At 36.6% G+C, this 21,435-nt stretch overlaps 5 protein-coding genes across 10 annotated transcripts; 2 read left to right on the top strand and 3 right to left on the bottom strand.

The window, feature by feature from the left end:
* The first annotated feature begins 509 nt into the window (after positions 1-509).
* On the top strand, positions 510-4,881 carry LOC116010368 (probable WRKY transcription factor 20). Its single transcript, XM_031249746.1, has 6 exons — positions 510-872; positions 2,096-2,278; positions 2,619-3,135; positions 3,229-3,388; positions 3,469-3,624; positions 3,957-4,881. The coding sequence occupies exons 1-6, from the start codon at positions 510-512 to the stop codon at positions 4,444-4,446; spliced, it is 1,869 nt and encodes a 622-aa protein (XP_031105606.1). The 3' UTR covers positions 4,447-4,881.
* A 393-nt stretch (positions 4,882-5,274) lies between these two features.
* Positions 5,275-6,611, top strand: LOC116009918. 4 transcript variants are annotated; one of them, XM_031249116.1, is made up of 3 exons: positions 5,275-5,453; positions 5,550-5,795; positions 5,905-6,611. In XM_031249116.1, exons 2-3 carry the CDS (start codon positions 5,579-5,581, stop codon positions 6,504-6,506), a joined length of 819 nt encoding a protein of 272 aa, XP_031104976.1. In that variant the 5' UTR covers positions 5,275-5,453; positions 5,550-5,578; the 3' UTR covers positions 6,507-6,611. The 4 variants fall into 4 exon arrangements, with proteins under 4 accessions (XP_031104976.1, XP_031104975.1, XP_031104974.1 ...); XM_031249115.1 differs by having other exon boundaries at positions 5,532-5,795; XM_031249117.1 differs by having other exon boundaries at positions 5,423-5,453; positions 5,638-5,795.
* Positions 6,612-6,633: 22 nt separating this feature from the next.
* Positions 6,634-9,368, bottom strand: LOC116009917 (scarecrow-like protein 21). 3 transcript variants are annotated; one of them, XM_031249113.1, is made up of 3 exons: positions 9,202-9,368; positions 9,037-9,083; positions 6,634-8,519 (listed from the first exon to the last, which is right to left on the bottom strand). In XM_031249113.1, exon 3 carries the CDS (start codon positions 8,478-8,480, stop codon positions 6,858-6,860), a length of 1,623 nt encoding a protein of 540 aa, XP_031104973.1. In that variant the 5' UTR covers positions 8,481-8,519; positions 9,037-9,083; positions 9,202-9,368; the 3' UTR covers positions 6,634-6,857. The 3 variants fall into 3 exon arrangements, with proteins under 3 accessions (XP_031104973.1, XP_031104972.1, XP_031104971.1); XM_031249112.1 differs by having other exon boundaries at positions 9,206-9,368; XM_031249111.1 differs by lacking the exon at positions 9,202-9,368 and having other exon boundaries at positions 9,037-9,189.
* Positions 9,369-12,253: 2,885 nt separating this feature from the next.
* LOC116010746 (uncharacterized protein At2g29880-like) lies at positions 12,254-14,813 on the bottom strand. Its single transcript, XM_031250260.1, has 4 exons — positions 14,195-14,813; positions 13,888-14,113; positions 12,847-13,819; positions 12,254-12,751 (listed from the first exon to the last, which is right to left on the bottom strand). Exons 3-4 carry the CDS (start codon positions 13,192-13,194, stop codon positions 12,254-12,256), a joined length of 846 nt encoding a protein of 281 aa, XP_031106120.1. The 5' UTR covers positions 13,195-13,819; positions 13,888-14,113; positions 14,195-14,813.
* A 3,835-nt stretch (positions 14,814-18,648) lies between these two features.
* Positions 18,649-19,759, bottom strand: LOC116010619. The gene is made up of 3 exons (XM_031250099.1): positions 19,301-19,759; positions 19,021-19,102; positions 18,649-18,899 (listed from the first exon to the last, which is right to left on the bottom strand). Exons 1-3 carry the CDS (start codon positions 19,652-19,654, stop codon positions 18,853-18,855), a joined length of 483 nt encoding a protein of 160 aa, XP_031105959.1. The 5' UTR covers positions 19,655-19,759; the 3' UTR covers positions 18,649-18,852.
* Between the last annotated feature and the right edge of the window lie 1,676 nt (positions 19,760-21,435).

The following is a 21,435-nucleotide window of genomic DNA, read 5'->3' as shown; positions in this document are numbered from 1 at the left end:
TTTGTAGTTTAGTGACATTAAGGTTGCACTTTCATATGGGTTATGGGTTTGAGTTTTAGTGGAGTTAATATTGACTAAAAAAAGCTTAAAAATGACTACGTATTAATTAAAATGTGTCAATTTCTTATATTCAGTTGGTGAGAGGTTTTTTTCCTTCCAATTTCAATTCTTAGATTATTAAAAATTTAAATTTCTCTGATACTTTAAAATTTTCAAATTCCTTATAAAATTTGTAAATTATTTATTGTGCAAAGAGTAAAATATAAAGTATTGCTTTATTCATGAAAGTTATTTAAATTTCATTTTTGGTGTATTTATTTGGACACTGTAATGGAAGGTAAAGTAGACAACGAAGGACAAGGCAGATCTAATCCCAAATAAGTCAAACCGTATCCAACCGTCTTTCACTGACAAAGCCAAACAATGCACAAAACCCTGACACTTCATTCGAAATTACCAAACTACCCTTCTGCCGAATTTCCCGAAGTACCCCCACCTCCTTCCTCACCATGCTCCTTTTCACCGTCTCTCCTCCCTCCCTCCCTCCCACCACCTTCACCTTCTCACCTGAATCCTCAATGGAAGATTCTCAGTCCCACTCCCACTCTCACTCTCAGTCTCACGCGCAGCACCACTCCGGTGAAGACCTCGATGCTCTCCAGAGCAGTCGTGTGATTCACGCCGCTGATGGAAGCTCCGATGCCTCCGACGCCGTGTTCTCTCGCGGCGTCGCCGGATCCAACTGCGGCGCTAGGTACAAGCTCATGTCTCCGGCGAAGCTCCCGATCGCGAGGTCCGCCGGTATTACCATCCCCCCTGGATTGAGTCCGACTTCGTTCCTCGAATCTCCTGTTCTTCTCTCTAACATCAAAGTTAGTTTCTCTCTCCCCTTTGTCTTTACTCGAGATTGGAACTTATTCTTTTTCTTTGCCTTCTCTATTGATTTTTAGTATTTTGTAGCTTCAGATTCGGATTCGGTGCGTAGTTGCCTGTCTTTTGGTTGATTAGCGAATGAAATTTTACATAATTTTAATCATTTTCTTGTTTTGCTTTCTAGCTTTAATTAGTTTATCTTTTGCTAGGAAGGTGTATAGTTGTGCTGTCGTGAACTGGAGTGAAATATACACTTTTGAGTTCTGACTGTCTTATTTATTCGTTTTTTTTTCCTGCATTAATTAAATCACTCAATAGTGGTTTGTTGCATCAGAACTCAGAAGACTCGCAGTGGAGAATTTGAGGAATTCCTTTATGCCATTGCGACTTTGTTAAAGTAATTTGAATTATTGATTGGATGTTTGGTTCTTTTCATTTCGTGCAATTTGTTCCCTTGATTCCTTTTCCTATATGAGTGCTAATTTTTTTCCTTCTCTTTTTTTGAGAATACATAATTTTATATTATACATGAGAAGAATTGCAATCCTCTTTGTACAATTCCAGACCGTTGGACCTCTGATGCTCACACTGGGGCTATATTTTATTGGATTTGTTACAGAAGTCTGCCTCTAGATTTTCCTAAAAAGAGATTCTTTTTCCCTCTCGACTAGAAGCTGACTATACTCCAAGGTTGTTTCTTTGCATAATGGATTTTCCCCTTTCCTAAAGGTGGCTGAGCTTTTCTGTCGTGTTGTTCCATGGGGAAATGGACGTTGGTGATGTATATGTTCTGATTGAACAATGGCATCGTGATAGTCTTTATTTATTCCGTCTTTCATTAGTACACACAGAATTCTGATATTTGTGGGATTTTAGTAAGATTGATTAGATGTAGTGAAATACGATGGTCATTGAAAGAATGATCACATTTGAGGCTGTCCTGACTTCCCTTCTTTGTTAGACAATCTCCTTTTCTGCCCAAGGCTCCAGTAGAAGAAAAAAAATAAAGTAGAAACATACTGACACGGAACTCTGATTCTCTGAAGGAAGAAAACTTCTTTATGGTTTCCTCTTCAGAGGGAAGGAAGAGTTAAGGCAAAAGGGGTAGGGTTCCCAGGAAGGCAAAATCTACATGATATAACTTTGAAATTTTGTGAGCTAGCTGCTAGTGAGAATATGTTTTTGACCAACAATTTTCTTAATTACTTTTGTATTCTTCCAGGCAGAGCCTTCTCCCACCACAGGATCTTTCTCAAATCTTCATTTGATGCAAGGCTCTGGTGGCTCTGCTGCATTTTCATTTCCGGATAGCAGAGCTTTTAGTCAAAGAAAGTCGAGCAACTTTGAGTTTAAGTTTCCCATTGGATCAAGTTCTACATCTGCATCAACATCAATAGAACCTATGGTAATATCTAATCACTAATTCACTATGTGAAAGCATCTCCAAGAGGCTCAATATTTTTTGAATTAGTTAAGAAGATGAAAAGGCAAAAATAAGATCACCATTGACTTTTTTCATTTTTTGTCCCTTAAAAGAAGTTACGTTGGCTTTTGTTAACTCCCAGTATATTTGTTCATATTATTCTCCCCTATGCAAATCTAAATTTGTGCTTTGAGAACCTTCAACAGGAATTCTCGCATTGCAATCCATGTCAAGTCATGCAATTAGCATCTTTTATTTATTTATTTTTAAAAAACTGAATTTGATTGTTGATGCCACTGTAATGCTCTGCATTGTAATGAAGACATCTGCAGGCTTGAACCAGCAGCAAAGTGAAACTCAGAGACAAGTTCAAAATCAATTCATTTCTCAGTCATTGGCCACTTCATCTGTGGTTGAATCTTCAATTCCTACATCAAATGAATTGAACTTATCTTCAGCTGTTGCACTGCATACTGCGTCTGTTGGTACTGATGCAATTGAGTCTGATGACCTAAATCAGAGGGGGAAAGCAGTGAATGCTGATCAGTCTTCTGTCACAGCTGAAAGATCATCAGATGATGAGTATAACTGGCGAAAGTATGGCCAGAAACTTGTAAAAGGAAGTGAATTTCCACGGAGCTATTACAAGTGTACATATCCAAATTGTGAAGTGAAAAAGATATTTGAACGCTCTCCTGATGGAAAAATAACAGAGATTGTATACAAGGGTTCACATGATCATCCTAAACCCCAACCCAGTCGTAGATTTACTCCTGGTGCAATGATGCCCATCCAAGAAGATAAATTTGAGAAAGAATCATTTTTCAATGGTCAAGAAGGTAATCTATTTTGAGCTAATTTACATCATTACATGTCCTACACTGATTTTGAGACAATGATATGATTTTTTCTCATCATGTCTTTTCTTGAAGATAAGTTCAACTCCATTGCCCAGACTGGTCTTCCAGAACCAAGTGGGATCCCTATTCTTTCACCTCAACGAGTAGGTGATGATATCCATGAAGGTGCAACTTTACTACTGCAGGGTACTAATGATGACACTGATGAGGATGATCCATTTTCAAAAAGAAGGTAAGCAATAAGCCTGTTATATAGGCTTAATTTTTATTTTCATGGCAGTATCTAATGAGTTACCTGAAAACCTAAATCAGGAAGATGGATGGCTGTGTTGATATCACACCAGTGGTTAAGCCTATCCGTGAACCACGTGTTGTTGTTCAAACTGTGAGTGAGGTTGATATATTGGATGATGGCTATCGGTGGCGTAAATATGGACAAAAAGTTGTCAGGGGGAATCCAAATCCCAGGTAAGGTTACATATTTTAATGTTTTGGTGGTTTAGCGTCTTGTACACCTATATTACTGCCTCCTTTGGTAGTGTTATCTCTGGATTTGAGGTCTAGGAAACAAGGGAAGGCTTGTCCTCAATTTTTTTGACATTGCTGGTTTACTTTTTCAAATTTTATGAATTCATAATAATATTTGCTGCATATTTGAAAAACAAGTGGTGGTAGCAGGGATTATTCCAGTGTTTTTTAAAATCATTCTTGACAGAATAGTGGTAACTTCTAAATTCTAATCCATAACTGATTCTACAAGTTTGCTATACTGAGTGTTGGCTTGTTCTTACATAATGCAGGAGCTATTACAAGTGCACTAATGCTGGATGCCCAGTCAGAAAACATGTTGAAAGGGCTTCCCATGATCCCAAAGCTGTTATAACCACATATGAGGGAAAGCACAATCATGACTTACCAGCAGCCAGGACTAGCAGTCATGAAATGGCAAGCACAGCACCCGAAAGTGGAATATCCAGAGTCAGGCCAGAAGAGAATGACGTGATTAGCCTTGATCTAGGGGTTGGTATTGGCTATGGCACTGAGAACAGGACCAATGACCAGCTTCATTCACTGGCTCCAGAAACTGTCCCAACTCAAGTTCTAGCTTCAGGTGGTGGAATGATGGCAGTTCAAGCACCAGCTATTGTGCGCTATGGTATTGTAAATGGTGGTATCAACCGATTCGGGTCTAGGGAAAATCATGTTCAAGCACCTGGCTTTGAGACTCTACCTTTACAATCGTCCAACCAATGCCCTCAAACCCTTGGGCGAATACTTATGGGCCCATAACTGTCTTGCAAACCAAGCTATAGGTGCAGTAACAAAAAGCCACGAACGTCTTGATGAATGACTGGCTATATCTCTAGTCTAGCCTACATATTTTAAGAACTAATGTTGTATAATACCCCGTCTTTGTTCCTTCGCAACCACTTTTCTATGTAATTAATTGGTTGTCCTAGTTCTATAGGAGAAACATCAGAAATGTAACATAATATGGAACCCGAGCAATTATTAGCCACAGTGTCTTCCTTGCAAGTCATGGCAATTTTTGTCTCTTCTGTACGTGTGAGATGAGAAATTTTATGTGATGCAAATAGCTTGGAGTCCTTTGAGTCTGTAGCCCCCTTAGTAGCATGGAACTTTTTTGTCATCTCTTTAAACTTTTATCCTATCTTTGCTCAGTTGCTGTATAGATAATGAATGCAAGTATTATCCTTTACAGCCTGTTTGGTATATAATTTATATGCTTTTATTTTTCTGTAGCTGATTTTTTTTTAATTACATGAACACAATTATAGGTTCTATTGGAATTTGGGAAGAGGTTGCTAAGGAAAGTTATTTGCATTAATGACTCTATAATCCTTTATTATATTTTCATTGACGATTCGAGAACATTGTGGTACTTTATGGGCACTTATTGTTTTGATATTTATTTGTATTAGCCCGACAGCAGTTCTGTACTTTTGTGTATCAGCTAAGTGAATCAATGTAGCTTTCCAGGCTTCTTGAGAAAGTCCAAGCAAATCATAATTGGGTCTTTATGCATGCATACAAAGTATATAAATTCATCCTTTGGGTCTTTTAATGCATGCATACAAAGTATATAAATTCAACTTTTGTCCATTGTCTTCAACTGCTGCAGGGAAAACGTGGTGGAATGTGCTCCCCTAAATCCAACCCAGCCAGTAGTGTTTGACCCTCAAGGGTTTCTGCATATATACAGGTTGGGTAGAGTCTCTGAGAAGTAAAGAATGGAGCAGAGCAGGCAAACTTTGATGCAATTGTGAGTTTCAGAGGTATGTTTTGACTTCTAATTGTGAGTTTCAAAGATTCTGAATGTCATGACCATCAGGTATCTGAAAATGGTTTTCTAGCTGATTTGCCATTGCCAGAACATGAAAAGCCGAGGTTCATAGAAAGCATGGCACAGATGCATTCTATGTGGATATCAGTGAAGAAAAATATCAACTGTAAATGCAGGTTGACAGATGTAATTTGCCACCTACCACAACCAGCTAATTGCAAAGGCAGCCACTTTCACAAGTCGGAAACTGGGCTCACTCCGCTCACTCCTCAACGAATCTTGTGTGCCAAGCAATATCTTATATCTACTATGCAGAAGCAAAAACGGTTTCATGGTAACTATCCTACACCTCTGCCCTTGTTTTCAAGTAATTTTACATGAGCCAAAATTTGTACACTAGTTGCCTAGAGTGATAGGAAAACTAAACGTGTTTTGTGCCACAGAACTGGAGGCTGGAAACCCATCGAGGAACATAATTGAGATGATCTTTCGAGCTGCTTCTAAAAATCCATCAAAGCATCCCCGGTTAATAAAGAGAGTCATAAGAGTGAAGAACACAATAGATGTCTTGGATAGATTTGAGAAGTACAGAGAGGCGGTGAAGAGCAGGTCCTGTGAGATGTGTAAGAGTCACCCAAGAAGCATGGTGGATGGAAACGAATTAATGCAATTCTATGGCACAACAATGACCTGCTGTAACAACAAAGAGAGGACAAAAATATCTGACCTTTGCAAAGACCCCAATTGCCGTGTTTGTAGGCTAATTCAAACCGGTTTCAACACTTCATACAACAACAAAAATGGGATCCGGCTCAGTACAAACAGCGATACCCTTAGTGAGGATACAACCGTAATCTCTAACAGGAAAAAAGCCAAGAGGGCAGTGATAGTTTGCCGCACCATTGCTGGCATAGTAGAGAAGGATCAAGACTTGCTCGAAGAAGAGCACGATTCAGTTGGAAATGGAGTGGATACAAAGCTAGAATATTTAACTGTAAAAGACCCTAGTGCTGTACTCCCGTGTTTTGTTATAGTTTTCTGCTGACTATCCTTGTATAACCATCCAAACCTTTCTTGTGTCGCTAAACAGTATCTACAAAATTCATGTGTGTGCCGCATTTATACTTGCTACTACACTTAGACTAGAAAACTAAACTTTATGCCATTGCCCATGGTACAAGTGTACAACATAGATATAGAAGCAAACTGTTTTGATACTTTGACAGTATTAGGAAGTCTTACAGCAAATCTGAGGTCAACACAGATGAAACGACCTAATTAAAATCTAACAAAAGAAATATTAGTTGGATGCATTTACCTACCAAATCAGAGACTCCAAGCGATGTGCGTCATCCCAAGATGAATGTAAAGTTATGCGTCGAAGTACGATGGGAATTCATTGCCATGCACAAGAGGCTACCAAGGCTCGGTTCATCCAACCGAGATAAAGAGCCTGATCTCTCTCTTCAAGTGTATAGTCCTTGCAGTAGTTCTCCAGAAGTGTCTTGATGGTGGCGTTAACAGAAGAGCTTAATGGGTAAGGTTTAAAACCAGCCATTGAAAATCTTGACCTCCATTTCTCGAGAACCTCGTGACGCTCCACTCTTTCCACCCCTTCGCATGCTAGAATATTGACAACTTCCCGAGCCAAGCAATGTTGCTCAACATTTATGCGTTCCTTATGGTCCCTTGGCAGAGCCACGTCTATTGATTCAAACACAGCTAGGTAATAGTTTAGTGTCTCCAAGAATCTGGGAAAGAACGGGACTTTGTTCGTATCTGATTCTTGCTCCACAAGGGTCACGACTTTGGGAAACAAGCTCCTCACCATCCTCACCAGTCTTTCTCTATGGTTTTGTGTGCCAACGTCCTCATCTGGCATATGGTGCAATACGAGTGGAAAGTTCACAGCTAGAGCTTCTCCGGGTCGAACGTTTAGATGCTCAATCTTGACATCAGCACATGAAGCAGCCACGGGCCGAAATTCAAACGGGACTTTGCATGATTCTGCGAGTGTAGACAACCTCTTACCCACAATCTCGAGCCCTCCTCCCCTGGCATGAGCCGATGTAGAGTCATCAATCCCTGTAATGCAGATCTGAGGTGGCCCGCCAGGTCGAGCTGCAAGGGCATGAATTAGGGTAATCCACTGGGTACCCTGAGAAATTTGGAAATCGATTATATGAACTCTGTCTTCATCTTTCATGGCATCAACGATTGCTCCATTGGCAGACAAATATCCAAATTTGAAGTACGGGCAGACTTCATAGAGCAAGTACATGTACGAGAAGAGCTCATTGCTCGTAGGCTCTTTGCACCTCAAGGCCTTATAGATGGAGCTTCCCGACGAGGCTAGTCTTGCAACCATACCCTCCAACATATACGCCCCTAACCTCTGTATCGGTTCACCACAAACTGAAACCATCGTGCGAAGCTCTGACATCCACCATTCGGCTCTTGGAATATCGTTATCTTCTATCGCCTTTGCACAGGCTACAAGTGATTCTTTCAAGCTCCCACGAGAAGTTATCCCCATCATCTCCTCTAACTTCTCCGCCTCTGATGACATTTGATCAGGAGTCCCCATATTACTCCCATACGCTTCCAACGCATCTGAACCATGGCCAAACATCGCAGATTCCAGCTCTCTTAATTTGTGCTTCAAGTCATTCTCATCCGATAAGCTAGACTTGCTAGCTGCCGAGTGGTAGGTCTCATCGGGAGAATGATGATGCACGTCTGCTAGATATAACTGCGAATCTTGCTGCAGAATGCCACTCGTATCAGACAAGAAGCTATCAGCAGTATAACTGTGCCCCGGGTAACCATAGGACATAACATCGTGATACTGGCTGTTAGTTTGAGCAAAGAATTCTGCGCCGTGGCTATCACCAACAGCAAGTAACTGGTTATCTAGACCACCAGTAGTAGGTAAGCAATAGGACTCGAGATCCTGCACCGGTTGGTTATAGAACCTACGAGACCCATCCATGTTCATATTGTTCTGAGATGGCTGCATCTCAGTTTAACTCAAAAGTGATTTAGAAATTAGAATTGCCTGCAAAATTCAAGAAGGTCATGTTAACCCCCCAAGTTCCCAAACTCCCATTTAAAACATTTGCAGCCTATGTAAGCATGTTATGAGTGCAAAAACCAGAAATTTCAACCCAGTAAAATTCCTCAGAAAACATTTTGAACTTCAAGAAGCATGCATGCCATTCACAAGTTAAGCATCCCCCCCCCCCTTTTTTTTTTCTTCAATACAACAGAATTGAGAAAATAAAAAACACTACAAAACCCCATCTTAGGTCAACTAATATGTTTCCTAGGATTGTCTGAAAATCATAATCCAGCATACCGGCATAGACACAGCAAAAAAAGGCAGAAAAGGGCAAGAAAATTGCAAAAGAGAGCTAGAACCAAACATCAAATTGGAGAGAAAAAAACAGATATTAGATGTAAAACAATCCCATCTTTTCAAGACTTTTCAAGAACATGAAAAATTCACTGGAAACCCAGAAATCAGCTAAAGCAGATTAAAACATGATAAATCAGAGGTGCTAAGAAACACCCACCTGGAATTGTGGAAGTGAAGTCAGAAGTGAGACCTCTATCAATCAAACTGCAATAAACAAAGGGTTAAAGCCGACATGAGAGCAGGAATAGCGTATGAATCAGAAATTATTACAGCAGAGTCTCAATCAGAAATCAAGTTGAAATGATCGAGTAGCCCAAAATACCTACGTCAAGAATTTCAACGCGTATGATATGATTATAGAATTGACTTGTTGGTATTCATAGTCAGCTCTTGATTTCAGACAAAAAGCTTGACTGTTGTTTTGGTATTTCTTTCTTCCTCGTTGTGCTTATGGTCAGCATTTAATATTGTCGCCCAGAGTTTACAAAATATATTTATTATTATAATAAATGCATTGAACTGAAACGGTTGGAGGGATGAAATGGTGTTAACGAATCAAGCCAGGAGTGAAGGGTATCCAAAGTCCTAAAATTCCAGATTCCAACAAGACAACAAATCTATTTCTAGTACTACCTAACCTCGCACCAATTCTTATCAATTTTTGTGCGTACATAACCAAAAGAAGAACAAAACACCATCGCACTAATTCTCATTTCTCAATTTAGTTATCCATTATTAATACATTCAAAATAATCTCTAATTATTAGGACACGTTTGGTTCGCGGAAAATATTTGAAGGGAAGTGGAAGTGAAATTCTGTGGAAAAGTAGTTACCAGGAAGATAAATTATGTTGTTTGGTTGGTGGAAAAGAAGTTGCTGGGAAGATAAATTCTGTTGTTTGGTTGGATTTAGAATGGTAAGGAATAATGTGTTTAAAGACCTAAATGCCCCTATTATTATTATTATTATTATTATTATTATTATTATTAGTGGGTGTTAAATATGCTTTGAAAAAAGAAGAATAAGAAAAAATAAATAAATAAATAAACAAGACAAAATTAAGATACACATTATACTAATGTTGCAAAATACCATAATATTATAACAAACAAGTTTCAAAATATTACAAAATACACATGATATTCAAGTTAACAAGTTCATCCTTTTTAGTTTCCAAAAAAATAAGCTAACATCATATTTTTACATAACCAGCTTCATACTTACAATAGGATACTTTCTAACTTGACAACAAAAACNTTTGAGCAAAGAATTCTGCGCCGTGGCTATCACCAACAGCAAGTAACTGGTTATCTAGACCACCAGTAGTAGGTAAGCAATAGGACTCGAGATCCTGCACCGGTTGGTTATAGAACCTACGAGACCCATCCATGTTCATATTGTTCTGAGATGGCTGCATCTCAGTTTAACTCAAAAGTGATTTAGAAATTAGAATTGCCTGCAAAATTCAAGAAGGTCATGTTAACCCCCCAAGTTCCCAAACTCCCATTTAAAACATTTGCAGCCTATGTAAGCATGTTATGAGTGCAAAAACCAGAAATTTCAACCCAGTAAAATTCCTCAGAAAACATTTTGAACTTCAAGAAGCATGCATGCCATTCACAAGTTAAGCATCCCCCCCCCCCTTTTTTTTTTCTTCAATACAACAGAATTGAGAAAATAAAAAACACTACAAAACCCCATCTTAGGTCAACTAATATGTTTCCTAGGATTGTCTGAAAATCATAATCCAGCATACCGGCATAGACACAGCAAAAAAAGGCAGAAAAGGGCAAGAAAATTGCAAAAGAGAGCTAGAACCAAACATCAAATTGGAGAGAAAAAAACAGATATTAGATGTAAAACAATCCCATCTTTTCAAGACTTTTCAAGAACATGAAAAATTCACTGGAAACCCAGAAATCAGCTAAAGCAGATTAAAACATGATAAATCAGAGGTGCTAAGAAACACCCACCTGGAATTGTGGAAGTGAAGTCAGAAGTGAGACCTCTATCAATCAAACTGCAATAAACAAAGGGTTAAAGCCGACATGAGAGCAGGAATAGCGTATGAATCAGAAATTATTACAGCAGAGTCTCAATCAGAAATCAAGTTGAAATGATCGAGTAGCCCAAAATACCTACGTCAAGAATTTCAACGCGTATGATATGATTATAGAATTGACTTGTTGGTATTCATAGTCAGCTCTTGATTTCAGACAAAAAGCTTGACTGTTGTTTTGGTATTTCTTTCTTCCTCGTTGTGCTTATGGTCAGCATTTAATATTGTCGCCCAGAGTTTACAAAATATATTTATTATTATAATAAATGCATTGAACTGAAACGGTTGGAGGGATGAAATGGTGTTAACGAATCAAGCCAGGAGTGAAGGGTATCCAAAGTCCTAAAATTCCAGATTCCAACAAGACAACAAATCTATTTCTAGTACTACCTAACCTCGCACCAATTCTTATCAATTTTTGTGCGTACATAACCAAAAGAAGAACAAAACACCATCGCACTAATTCTCATTTCTCAATTTAGTTATCCATTATTAATACATTCAAAATAATCTCTAATTATTAGGACACGTTTGGTTCGCGGAAAATATTTGAAGGGAAGTGGAAGTGAAATTCTGTGGAAAAGTAGTTACCAGGAAGATAAATTATGTTGTTTGGTTGGTGGAAAAGAAGTTGCTGGGAAGATAAATTCTGTTGTTTGGTTGGATTTAGAATGGTAAGGAATAATGTGTTTAAAGACCTAAATGCCCCTATTATTATTATTATTATTATTATTATTATTATTATTAGTGGGTGTTAAATATGCTTTGAAAAAAGAAGAATAAGAAAAAATAAATAAATAAATAAACAAGACAAAATTAAGATACACATTATACTAATGTTGCAAAATACCATAATATTATAACAAACAAGTTTCAAAATATTACAAAATACACATGATATTCAAGTTAACAAGTTCATCCTTTTTAGTTTCCAAAAAAATAAGCTAACATCATATTTTTACATAACCAGCTTCATACTTACAATAGGATACTTTCTAACTTGACAACCCAGCTTCATACTTACAATAGGATACTTTCTAACTTGACAACAAAAACAACAATGCATCAGCCTTTGGTCCGTTGCAAGACTCCTCACCACAAACATGTTCAATATGTAGCAAGGAACCTTTTCACCCACCACAAACATGTTCAATATGTAGCAAGGAACCTTTTCACCCATTCAAGCCTTTGGTCCGCTGCAAGACTAAAAAATACAAGCATTTGATTTGGATATTCAGGAAGCTTGATCAAAGCCATAAACTTGTCATCAGGATATTCAGGAAGCTTGATCAAAGCCATAAACTTGTCATCATATTATTCAGGAAGCTTGATCAAAGCCATAAACTTGTCATCATATTCCAGCCCCTCAATCTCACTCAACTTACCCTCTAATTGCTCAATTTTTTGTTGAAGGGTCAATTCAGTTCCAAGACTTTTACTTATTTTGTCTCCTACCGATTCCAACTTCTCACTCAACATCATGGCAGCACCAAGCAAAGAATCTGCAGTAATAGGTTCACATGTGTCACTTCTTTTCCTCTTCCTCTTTGTTGAACTCATCTCTCTAGCACCAGATGATTGAGTAGGGACAAACGAAAAATCATTGTCTTGCAATTCAACTGGATTGTCATCTTGACTACCTTCCATTGTTCCACCAATGCCTTCAACAGCTTCAGCATTACCCATTTCATAAACTATATCTGCACCTGTTTGTGAATCTTTGCCAGTAGCACGATCTTTTCCATAAATATCAGTAAACTCATTATAAAAAGGAAAGGTTTTCCTTCTATATTGCGCAGCTTCTTTATGACTCTATAAAACAAAACAAAAAAAAATATAATAACAATTAGTGAATTGAGAGTATAAAGTGTAAAAAAAAAAAAAGAATATAGCAAATTTGGACATACACTTAAATAAGCCTCCCAAACATCATCTTCAGCAGTAACCATCTTCCTTTCATCATCCCATCCAAATCCACTATTATGATTTGTGAACAAATCATGGACAATGCTCCATTCTTTCTTCAATGTTTTAATTCTGGACTCAATGTGTGGTTTACCTTTTATATTTGAGTTAGGTAATTTAGTTGTAAGCATTTTCTCTAACTCACTCAAATAGCCAGCTTTAAATCCAGTATCAGACTTTTTTGTTCCCATATTATGCAAATCAACCATGCAAGAAACCAACATAGCATCTTCTTCATGAGTCCACCTTCTGTTCTTTACTTTTGAGCTACCCGTGTCAGCAGTTGCCATAATTATGTGCTAAACTTGAAAGGAAATATAATTATGTGCTAAACTTGAAAGGAAACATAATTAAATGTCATAACAATTTCAACATAAGCAAATGTCATGGAGTAGTTCAAATTTTTGACAAACATAGAGTTTTACATCAAATAAAATTGAGACAACAAGCTCATAAAAGATAATAAAAAATCAGACTCCTAATTATTCCATTGATTGAACATTTGATTTGCTAATTCCATTCGCCAATTAGTCCAAGCATCAGATGGATCAACTGTATTTATTGAATTCGTTTCACCTTCAACCGTATCAAACGCATCAAGTTCACTTTCCATAGGATCGACTTGCATCACTTGTCTAATAAGGTTGTGGAGCAAACAACATGCTATAATAATGCGATTGTGTGTCTTTATAGGGTAATATGATGGGCTCCTAAGAATACCCCATCTAATTTTTAATAACCCAAAACACCTCTCAATCACATTACGAGCAGCTGCATGTTTCATATTAAAAAATTCTTGCGGGCTTGTTGGTTGATAACCATGACGCCATTCATTCAAATGATACCTTTGTCCCCTAAAAGGTGCTAGAAACCCCTCACAATTTGTATAACCAGCATCAACTAGGTAATAGCAACCTACATAAGTGACATAATTAGTTGATAATATCTATTTAATAATAAACTTAATCCTATACAAAGCTTACCATGTGGCACTTCCAATGCATGTGTCCTACTAATTGCATCACGAAGAACTCGACTATCAGCCACTGATCCTTCCCAACCACTTAGAACATATACAAATTGCATATCAGGAGTGCACACACCTAAAACATTTGTTGCAATGTCTCCCTTACGAGTTCGATATCTAGGCTTATCAGAACTTGGCACATTAACCTTGATAAAGGTCCCATCTAAAGCACCTAAACAATTCTACAGGAAATATGAACCTTAATTAAAAACAAAAACTCCCAATATATATAATACATCAAAATATTTATGATGATAGTGTACCTTAAACCACTTCCATCGACTGTCGGTACAATTTGCCGAAATGGGTTCGGGTGTTCTAAACAAATGACCTTGCAAATGCATTATAGCATTCAGGACTTTATGAAACGCTCGACTGATACTCTCACCTGACCTTCCATAATTGTATTGAATGACTCGATTTTTAACATGATGAGCAAGAATATGTAAGAAGATTACTACTTGTTCCCCAATAGTCATGTTCCTTGTTGGTTTTAATCCTCCTAAACTCTCTAGCATTTCACATAGTTTGGAAAAAGTTTGCAAATTCATCCTAAGTAGTGAAATGCATAACTCGTTATTATTCAAAATTCGTTGAACGTACTCTCTTTTGTAATAACTATCAAGAGAATAGTGCTTAATGCTTGGCCTATAACTATTGAGAGATGTTGTTGATGCCATTAAAAGTACTAAAGCACTAACAGCAGTATACATCTCTAAAAAAACAGTCAAAGCAGCCACAATCCTTTTTCTTCTTTCAGCAATTCTAGTTATACCCAAACGAGCCATGACTGCATTAATTAGGAAAAAAACATGATTGGATTGGTATTTTGTGCATAATTAGGCCAAATAAAATAGTATGAAGCAAGATGCATAGATTACGTACAGTATGTACCCTACTGCAGATTTCCTAACAATACTGCAAATTAGCTTTTATCCCTTCCCTCTTTCAGACGTTGGCTTTTAATTAACCAAAAACACTACACACATCAAAATCCAATTAATTCTACTTTCACAAATAAAAGCATACTTCATATATACATACTGTACGTACAGTATATAAATACACATTACATACACAAATATATATATATTTAAGCAAATAAACAAACAACACAGATTCTGCTCACCTAAGTATTTTAAGCAATCTTTAACCAAGTAATCTTTAATCTATCCACAAATAAAATACAAAGTGGAATTAAAAAAAAAAACAAAGATGTTAGAAGAAATCACTTACCCAAGGCTCTTGCTACGGTAAAATGGCTATAGTGCTTGAACTATGGACTATGGTGTTGATAAAAGAGGAAGAAAGACGCGAGAAGAAAGAAGAAGGCACCGATGGGAAGAACAGAGAAGAAAGCAATAAACGGCCGAAAGAAAAGAGAATGAGGAAACGGTAGAAGGGAGCAAGAAATAACCCTAGATTTGCCATTTATATGTATGTAATTAAGAGAGAAGTACATGGGTAAATTAGTCCTAAAACCAGAATTTTTCTTCCCACCTGCAACGGAAAAAAAAAAACCACCTTTCCCCACAGATTTTGTTTTCCTGAGAAATGCAGAACTATACTTCCATTGGAAAACAAATTCCAATCAACCAAACCTTGGAAAAGACCAATTTCTTTGATTTATGGGAACTTACTTCCCATGGAAAACTTTTTCATGCGAACCAAACATGGCCTTAGTGTTGTAAAAGTTCCAAAATCTAAATAAGGCCGCCTAGTCGGCCGATTATTTATTGTTCTTTAAAAAAATGAGTTATTCCAATCAAAACGATAGAGTGAAATAATCCTAAATTGTTCAAACGTTAGATTTTTTAAGGTTAATATTGAATATTTTAGTTAAATTAAAGTATTAAATAGTTTATAATTATTAGTCTTAACAAATTAAAATAAAATAAAAAATACACGGATACCTAGGCATCGATTAATCGCCGCCTAAACACTGAGTTCCCACCAGACGTCCGAAGAGCGCCTATCGGTTTTTCAACCATACGCTAATTATACAAAATTCACTAAGTTTAGTTCTCTAAAAGATTAAATTTTGCAGTCTATAAATTATATTAAATGAATTGATAGTTAAAAATTATAGCATAGCAAAGAGTTTATTTTGGACATTAAATAAACGTACTTTCATGACAAATATCCTAATTATTAGCATTTCCTAGTTCGGTGTACTTGAACAAGGTTAATGGTATTTAAGCGTATTTATTTATTATGATTTGTTTAGCAATTCATTGATGGTAAACTATTAACTGTATCACATTAATAAAAAGGAGTAGTTTATTTCTATGAAAATCTATTAATTGTTACCTTTTTTGCCACATAATGCTTAGACCAATTTATTAGGACTATATATTGAGATTAATCTTATTCCTGTCGAATAAGACCTCAAGCAAATTAAAACACTCTTTTATGAGTTTTAAGGTAGTTGAATAAATAAATAAAAAATAACATACAAGAATAATAATCTATTTTTATCCTTGTTACTTGAAAAAAAAATTTCTAATAAGTGTGAAAACTAGATTTTATTATTGTTATGCATTTTTCTAGTGAGTGAAAACTAATATAGAAGGGCACAGCTCCTTCCACTGTTTACCCTTCAATATAATCAACTCTTCTAGTTAGTTTTTAGGAAAAGTAGTTTAGTTGTTTACAAAATATAGAAATTAATTATTGTATTAATTAAAAAAAGTAAAAACCTTTTTGAGAAAGCTAGGCTGTTCATTATGTTTGTGTGATTGTATCAACTTTGTGATGAGTAGGGTGCCATCATTCATTTGTCCCTTTTCAAGTGCAAATCACATGCAACCACATGCACATAAATTATCATAATAAAAGTAATTGTAAAAAGTAAAGGAAAAATAAGAGAGTTAATTGTTTACAATACAATAAAATGTATGTGTTTCTATGTTTTCAATGAAGGTTTGGGATGGAGTTTAAAATGATAGAAAATATTTTAAGTTTTTCTGTAATAATTTAAATAATAATAAACAAAAAAAAAAAAGAAAAAAGAAATATGCACATTGTTGGTATAGATGTTGTTCAATGGACAATGGACACGACACATGCTTTTCATATCTCTCATAGGTGATTGCGGTGGTTGTTATTGGCCAGTGCTCTAATTATTATATTAATTTTTTTTTTATTCTAGAGTTAAAAATTCTCAAAAGAAAAATAAAAAAATCAACTCATCTGATAATATACTTTTTCATATAAAGAGTGTTGATTTGCATACAATAAATAGATTCATTCTCTCTTGTATTTTGAATTTTGATGTGGACTTTAAAATTGTATACAACAAATAAGGTGCAAGCTAAGCCCTCCTATATGCAAAAAATTAAAATTGTATTTTTTGCAATATTCTATTCTATATACACCGTTGCCTTTCATAAATTATTGTTTAATTTGATTGCCATTTAAGTGACGTGACAGTGACACAACTTAGCTTCCTAGTTTTTTTTGGGTCTCATCCTTATCAATGGAGTTATTTCACGGTAATTGTGGAGTTTTTGTAAATGTGATTATGAAACGAAAAATGGGAGAATATTTAAAAAAAAAAAAAATCTTATATCTAAAAAACAAAAATAATAATAAATCAATCAATCAATGCATGCCTGACGCGCCCAACAGATTGCCCGCGCCAGCATGGGCTGCGTTCCGCGCACAACAGCTGTTGGTAGTACAATGATTATTTAGCTTTTATTGTAGCATGAACCCCTCAAATAACCACAAATAAGAATGCTCTTAGCTTCCTCTTTAAATCCGTTTTCCACCAAATAATTGTAAAGTATCTAGAATAATAATAGAGATATATATTGAAGGCACAATTAGCTTATAGAGGAAAAAAAACTTTTATTTTTAAATGACAAAAGAAACTCATAGTCAATATTTGATAAATGCACTTAGTTAATCTTAATTAGTAAAAGACTACAAAGAGGTAAACTAACTTTAGTAAAGGACTACAAAAAGGTAAACTAACTTAAGTTACTTATAGTTTATTGGCTCAAACCAAGAAGCTAAGGCGAAATAGTATCCTTATATTATTAGAGTTTTGCTAAAATATAATAATGGCATAATATATAGTATACAACTTTTGGATAAGCTCTTGCTAGGGCTAAATTTCTCACGAAAGTTTGAGGTTGATAAGATGACATGAAAATTTCAAAATTATTTAATTCTTCTTTTAATAGTGACTTGGGTTGCAAGCTTGCAACACGTACAAAAGATTGCCGTATGTCGTAGTTTTTTTGTACCTTTTATTTTTATTTATTTTTGTTTGTTGAATAATTACTTTTGTTTATTTTTTTTTGTTGAAACTAAAAAAGAAGCTATATTATTAAAACTATGAAATTAAATGTTTAATACATTCAGGACAAGAGGAAAACCAAGTAGATGGATCAGACTGGAAACGGGCACTGTCCTAACAAGTGTACGAGCAAGTGTGTTCGTTGATCTATGTATATATATAATATTAATATATATAATGAATAGACACTAATTCAAAGTGTCATTTGAGAGTCCAACACTCATTTTGTAGGCAACCTGTGTAGGAGTGATCAGGAAGTTTTCCATTCAAAAGGTGACAGGCTGTTTGGGAGTCAGAATGAAGCTGTAAAGTGAATTCACTTTTAAAAGTGAAAGAGTATTGAATGGATATAAAGAAAATGATGAAGGAGTTGCAAAACCAGTGTTATAAAAATATGATGACTTTAAAAAGTGAGAAAATATTGTAGAAATAAAAGATAGATAGCCAAAAAGTGAGTCGAAATTTGTTGAGTAAGACATACACAAACAAGTACAAAATCTACATTATATTTTTGAATAGCATTATTAAGATATCATCATTATACGCATCTGAACTGTAAAAAGGGAGTAATGATTGAAGAAGATGATAAGATGGAAGTGCACCCATTTTCAAAATTCAACCAGTGAAGAATCTTTTCCAAGATTGCCATGGCAAAAATCCACCTGTTAGTAGTATATATTGCATATATATGGAGAACAACGTTAATCACAATTCACAACATTAAAAATATATATAAGATTATTAATTAATTTTATTAGATGGTACGGTGTCTGAGATTTGTACCGCAGGTAGAGCATCGAAAATAATCGTCTTCTCTAAGAATAAGGCTGGAGCCACCACAAGTAGTGCATCTCCGCTGTGCCACCTGTAGGGTACCAATTATTTATATTTAATTTATTCAAATTAAACAGTCTAGAGAAAATAATTATGAACAGATACTACATTGTAACAAACTATAAAAAAAATTAGACAGCCTAATTTAACATAGTATGATCGGACAAGAAAAGAATTAATATTATTGGAAATTTATTTTGTTTTGAATAGGTAGGGCAGGGTGACGTACAATTCTCTTTCCGAACTCGATTCCGGCAACTATGAAGGGTGTAACACCAGCAATAGCGCCGACGATGATTTGCCAGGTGATCTCCACCGGAGCGGCGGCGGCGGCTTCCGATGTAACAGCTGCAGTAGAAATTACGTCGGTCACGGGGTGAATTCTTGGTGCCAATTTATATTTATTATTGCGTTTGAGGCAGTGGCGGTGACTATTGGCGTTGTAATTTGTGGAGATTATTGATGAAGGTGAGATAATGAAGGGTGGTGTTGGAGTGGATATGGTGGGTGGCAAGACGGAGAGCCGCCGTGCGGGAACTGAAGCAGCTACAAACTCCATACAATTCAACAACATACACCTCATTATTGTGTTTCAATTCTCTTTTCTTTAATTCTCAATTTTTCCGTCCCAATATGTGTCTGCAACCACAACCACTGAATACCAGGGGAGCTGCGGCTGCCAATCTACCCACGTACGCGTTTTTGTGTGTCTGCCCAATTTTAACATTAATTAATTAAGTTATCCCAGGGAATTACAGAGACTATATGCATGCCATGAAAATAAATGTATAAATCATCTATTTTTTTTATTAACATATCTAAATCTAATCTAAACACATAATCGGTGTGAATGAAGATTATACCATTTATTTATGTTCGTTTTTTTTGTTAAGTTTTTTTTATACGTTATGCTATAAAAGTTATAATTTGCAATATTTTAGACAAATATACATTTATCTTATAATTTCTGTTATCTTTTTATCCAAAACAACCATATATTTTTGGGATAAGGGTCAAATAGACCCTCAAACTATAATCAATTGTGCAATTAGGCCCTCGAACAATAAAAAGCTTCAATTAGGCCCTCGAACTTGTTATTTTGGGGCAAATAGACCCTCAAACTATACTCCCTTGTGCAATTAGGCCCTCGACCACTCCAAAGCTTCAATTAGGCCCCCGAACTTGTTATTTTGGGGCAAATAGACCCTCAAACTATACTCCCTTGTGCAATTAGGCCCTCGACCACTCCAAAGCTTCAATTAGGCCCCCGAACTTGTTATTTTGGGGCAAATAGACCCTCAAACTATACTCCCTTGTGCAATTAGGCCCTCGACCACTCCAAAGCTTCAATTAGGCCCCCGAACTTGTTATTTTGGGGCAAATAGACCCTCAAACTATACTCCCTTGTGCAATTAGGCCCTCGACCACTCCAAAGCTTCAATTAGGCCCCCGAACTTGTTATTTTGGGGCAAATAGACCCTCAAACTATACTCCCTTGTGCAATTAGGCCCTCGACCACTCCAAAGCTTCAATTAGGCCCCCGAACTTGTTATTTTGGGGCAAATAGACCCTCAAACTATACTCCCTTGTGCAATTAGGCCCTCGACCACTCCAAAGCTTCAATTAGGCCCCCGAACTTGTTATTTTGGGGCAAATAGACCCTCAAACTATACTCCCTTGTGCAATTAGGCCCTCGACCACTCCAAAGCTTCAATTAGGCCCCCGAACTTGTTATTTTGGGGCAAATAGACCCTCAAACTATACTCCCTTGTGCAATTAGGCCCTCGACCACTCCAAAGCTTCAATTAGGCCCCCGAACTTGTTATTTTGGGGCAAATAGACCCTCAAACTATACTCCCTTGTGCAATTAGGCCCTCGACCACTCCAAAGCTTCAATTAGGCCCCCGAACTTGTTATTTTGGGGCAAATAGACCCTCAAACTATACTCCCTTGTGCAATTAGGCCCTCGACCACTCCAAAGCTTCAATTAGGCCCCCGAACTTGTTATTTTGGGGCAAATAGACCCTCAAACTATACTCCCTTGTGCAATTAGGCCCTCGACCACTCCAAAGCTTCAATTAGGCCCCCGAACTTGTTATTTTGGGGCAAATAGACCCTCAAACTATACTCCCTTGTGCAATTAGGCCCTCGACCACTCCAAAGCTTCAATTAGGCCCCCGAACTTGTTATTTTGGGGCAAATAGACCCTCAAACTATACTCCCTTGTGCAATTAGGCCCTCGACCACTCCAAAGCTTCAATTAGGCCCCCGAACTTGTTATTTTGGGGCAAATAGACCCTCAAACTATACTCCCTTGTGCAATTAGGCCCTCGACCACTCCAAAGCTTCAATTAGGCCCCCGAA

This window comes from Ipomoea triloba, chromosome 2 (assembly GCF_003576645.1).
Source record: "Ipomoea triloba cultivar NCNSP0323 chromosome 2, ASM357664v1".
In the NCBI taxonomy this organism is placed as follows: Eukaryota; Viridiplantae; Streptophyta; class Magnoliopsida; order Solanales; family Convolvulaceae; genus Ipomoea; species Ipomoea triloba.
This window is presented reverse-complemented; position numbering and strand designations above follow the sequence as displayed.

Coding starts and splice junctions, on each gene's coding strand:
- LOC116010368 (XM_031249746.1), top strand. CDS start 510: ATGCTCCTTTTCACCGTCTCTCCTCCCTCCCTCCCTCCCACCACCTTC. Junction 873..2,095: donor TTCTTCTCTCTAACATCAAA/GTTAGTTTCTCT, acceptor GTATTCTTCCAG/GCAGAGCCTTCTCCCACCAC. Junction 3,136..3,228: donor ATTTTTCAATGGTCAAGAAG/GTAATCTATTTT, acceptor CTTTTCTTGAAG/ATAAGTTCAACTCCATTGCC.
- LOC116009918 (XM_031249116.1), top strand. CDS start 5,579: ATGGCACAGATGCATTCTATGTGGATATCAGTGAAGAAAAATATCAAC. Junction 5,796..5,904: donor GAAGCAAAAACGGTTTCATG/GTAACTATCCTA, acceptor TTTGTGCCACAG/AACTGGAGGCTGGAAACCCA.
- LOC116009917 (XM_031249113.1), bottom strand. CDS start 8,480: ATGCAGCCATCTCAGAACAATATGAACATGGATGGGTCTCGTAGGTTC.
- LOC116010746 (XM_031250260.1), bottom strand. CDS start 13,194: ATGGCAACTGCTGACACGGGTAGCTCAAAAGTAAAGAACAGAAGGTGG. Junction 12,752..12,846: donor TTTGGGAGGCTTATTTAAGT/GTATGTCCAAAT, acceptor TTTGTTTTATAG/AGTCATAAAGAAGCTGCGCA.
- LOC116010619 (XM_031250099.1), bottom strand. CDS start 19,654: ATGAGGTGTATGTTGTTGAATTGTATGGAGTTTGTAGCTGCTTCAGTT. Junction 19,103..19,300: donor TCGAGTTCGGAAAGAGAATT/GTACGTCACCCT, acceptor GGTACCCTACAG/GTGGCACAGCGGAGATGCAC. Junction 18,900..19,020: donor TTTTCGATGCTCTACCTGCG/GTACAAATCTCA, acceptor TACTACTAACAG/GTGGATTTTTGCCATGGCAA.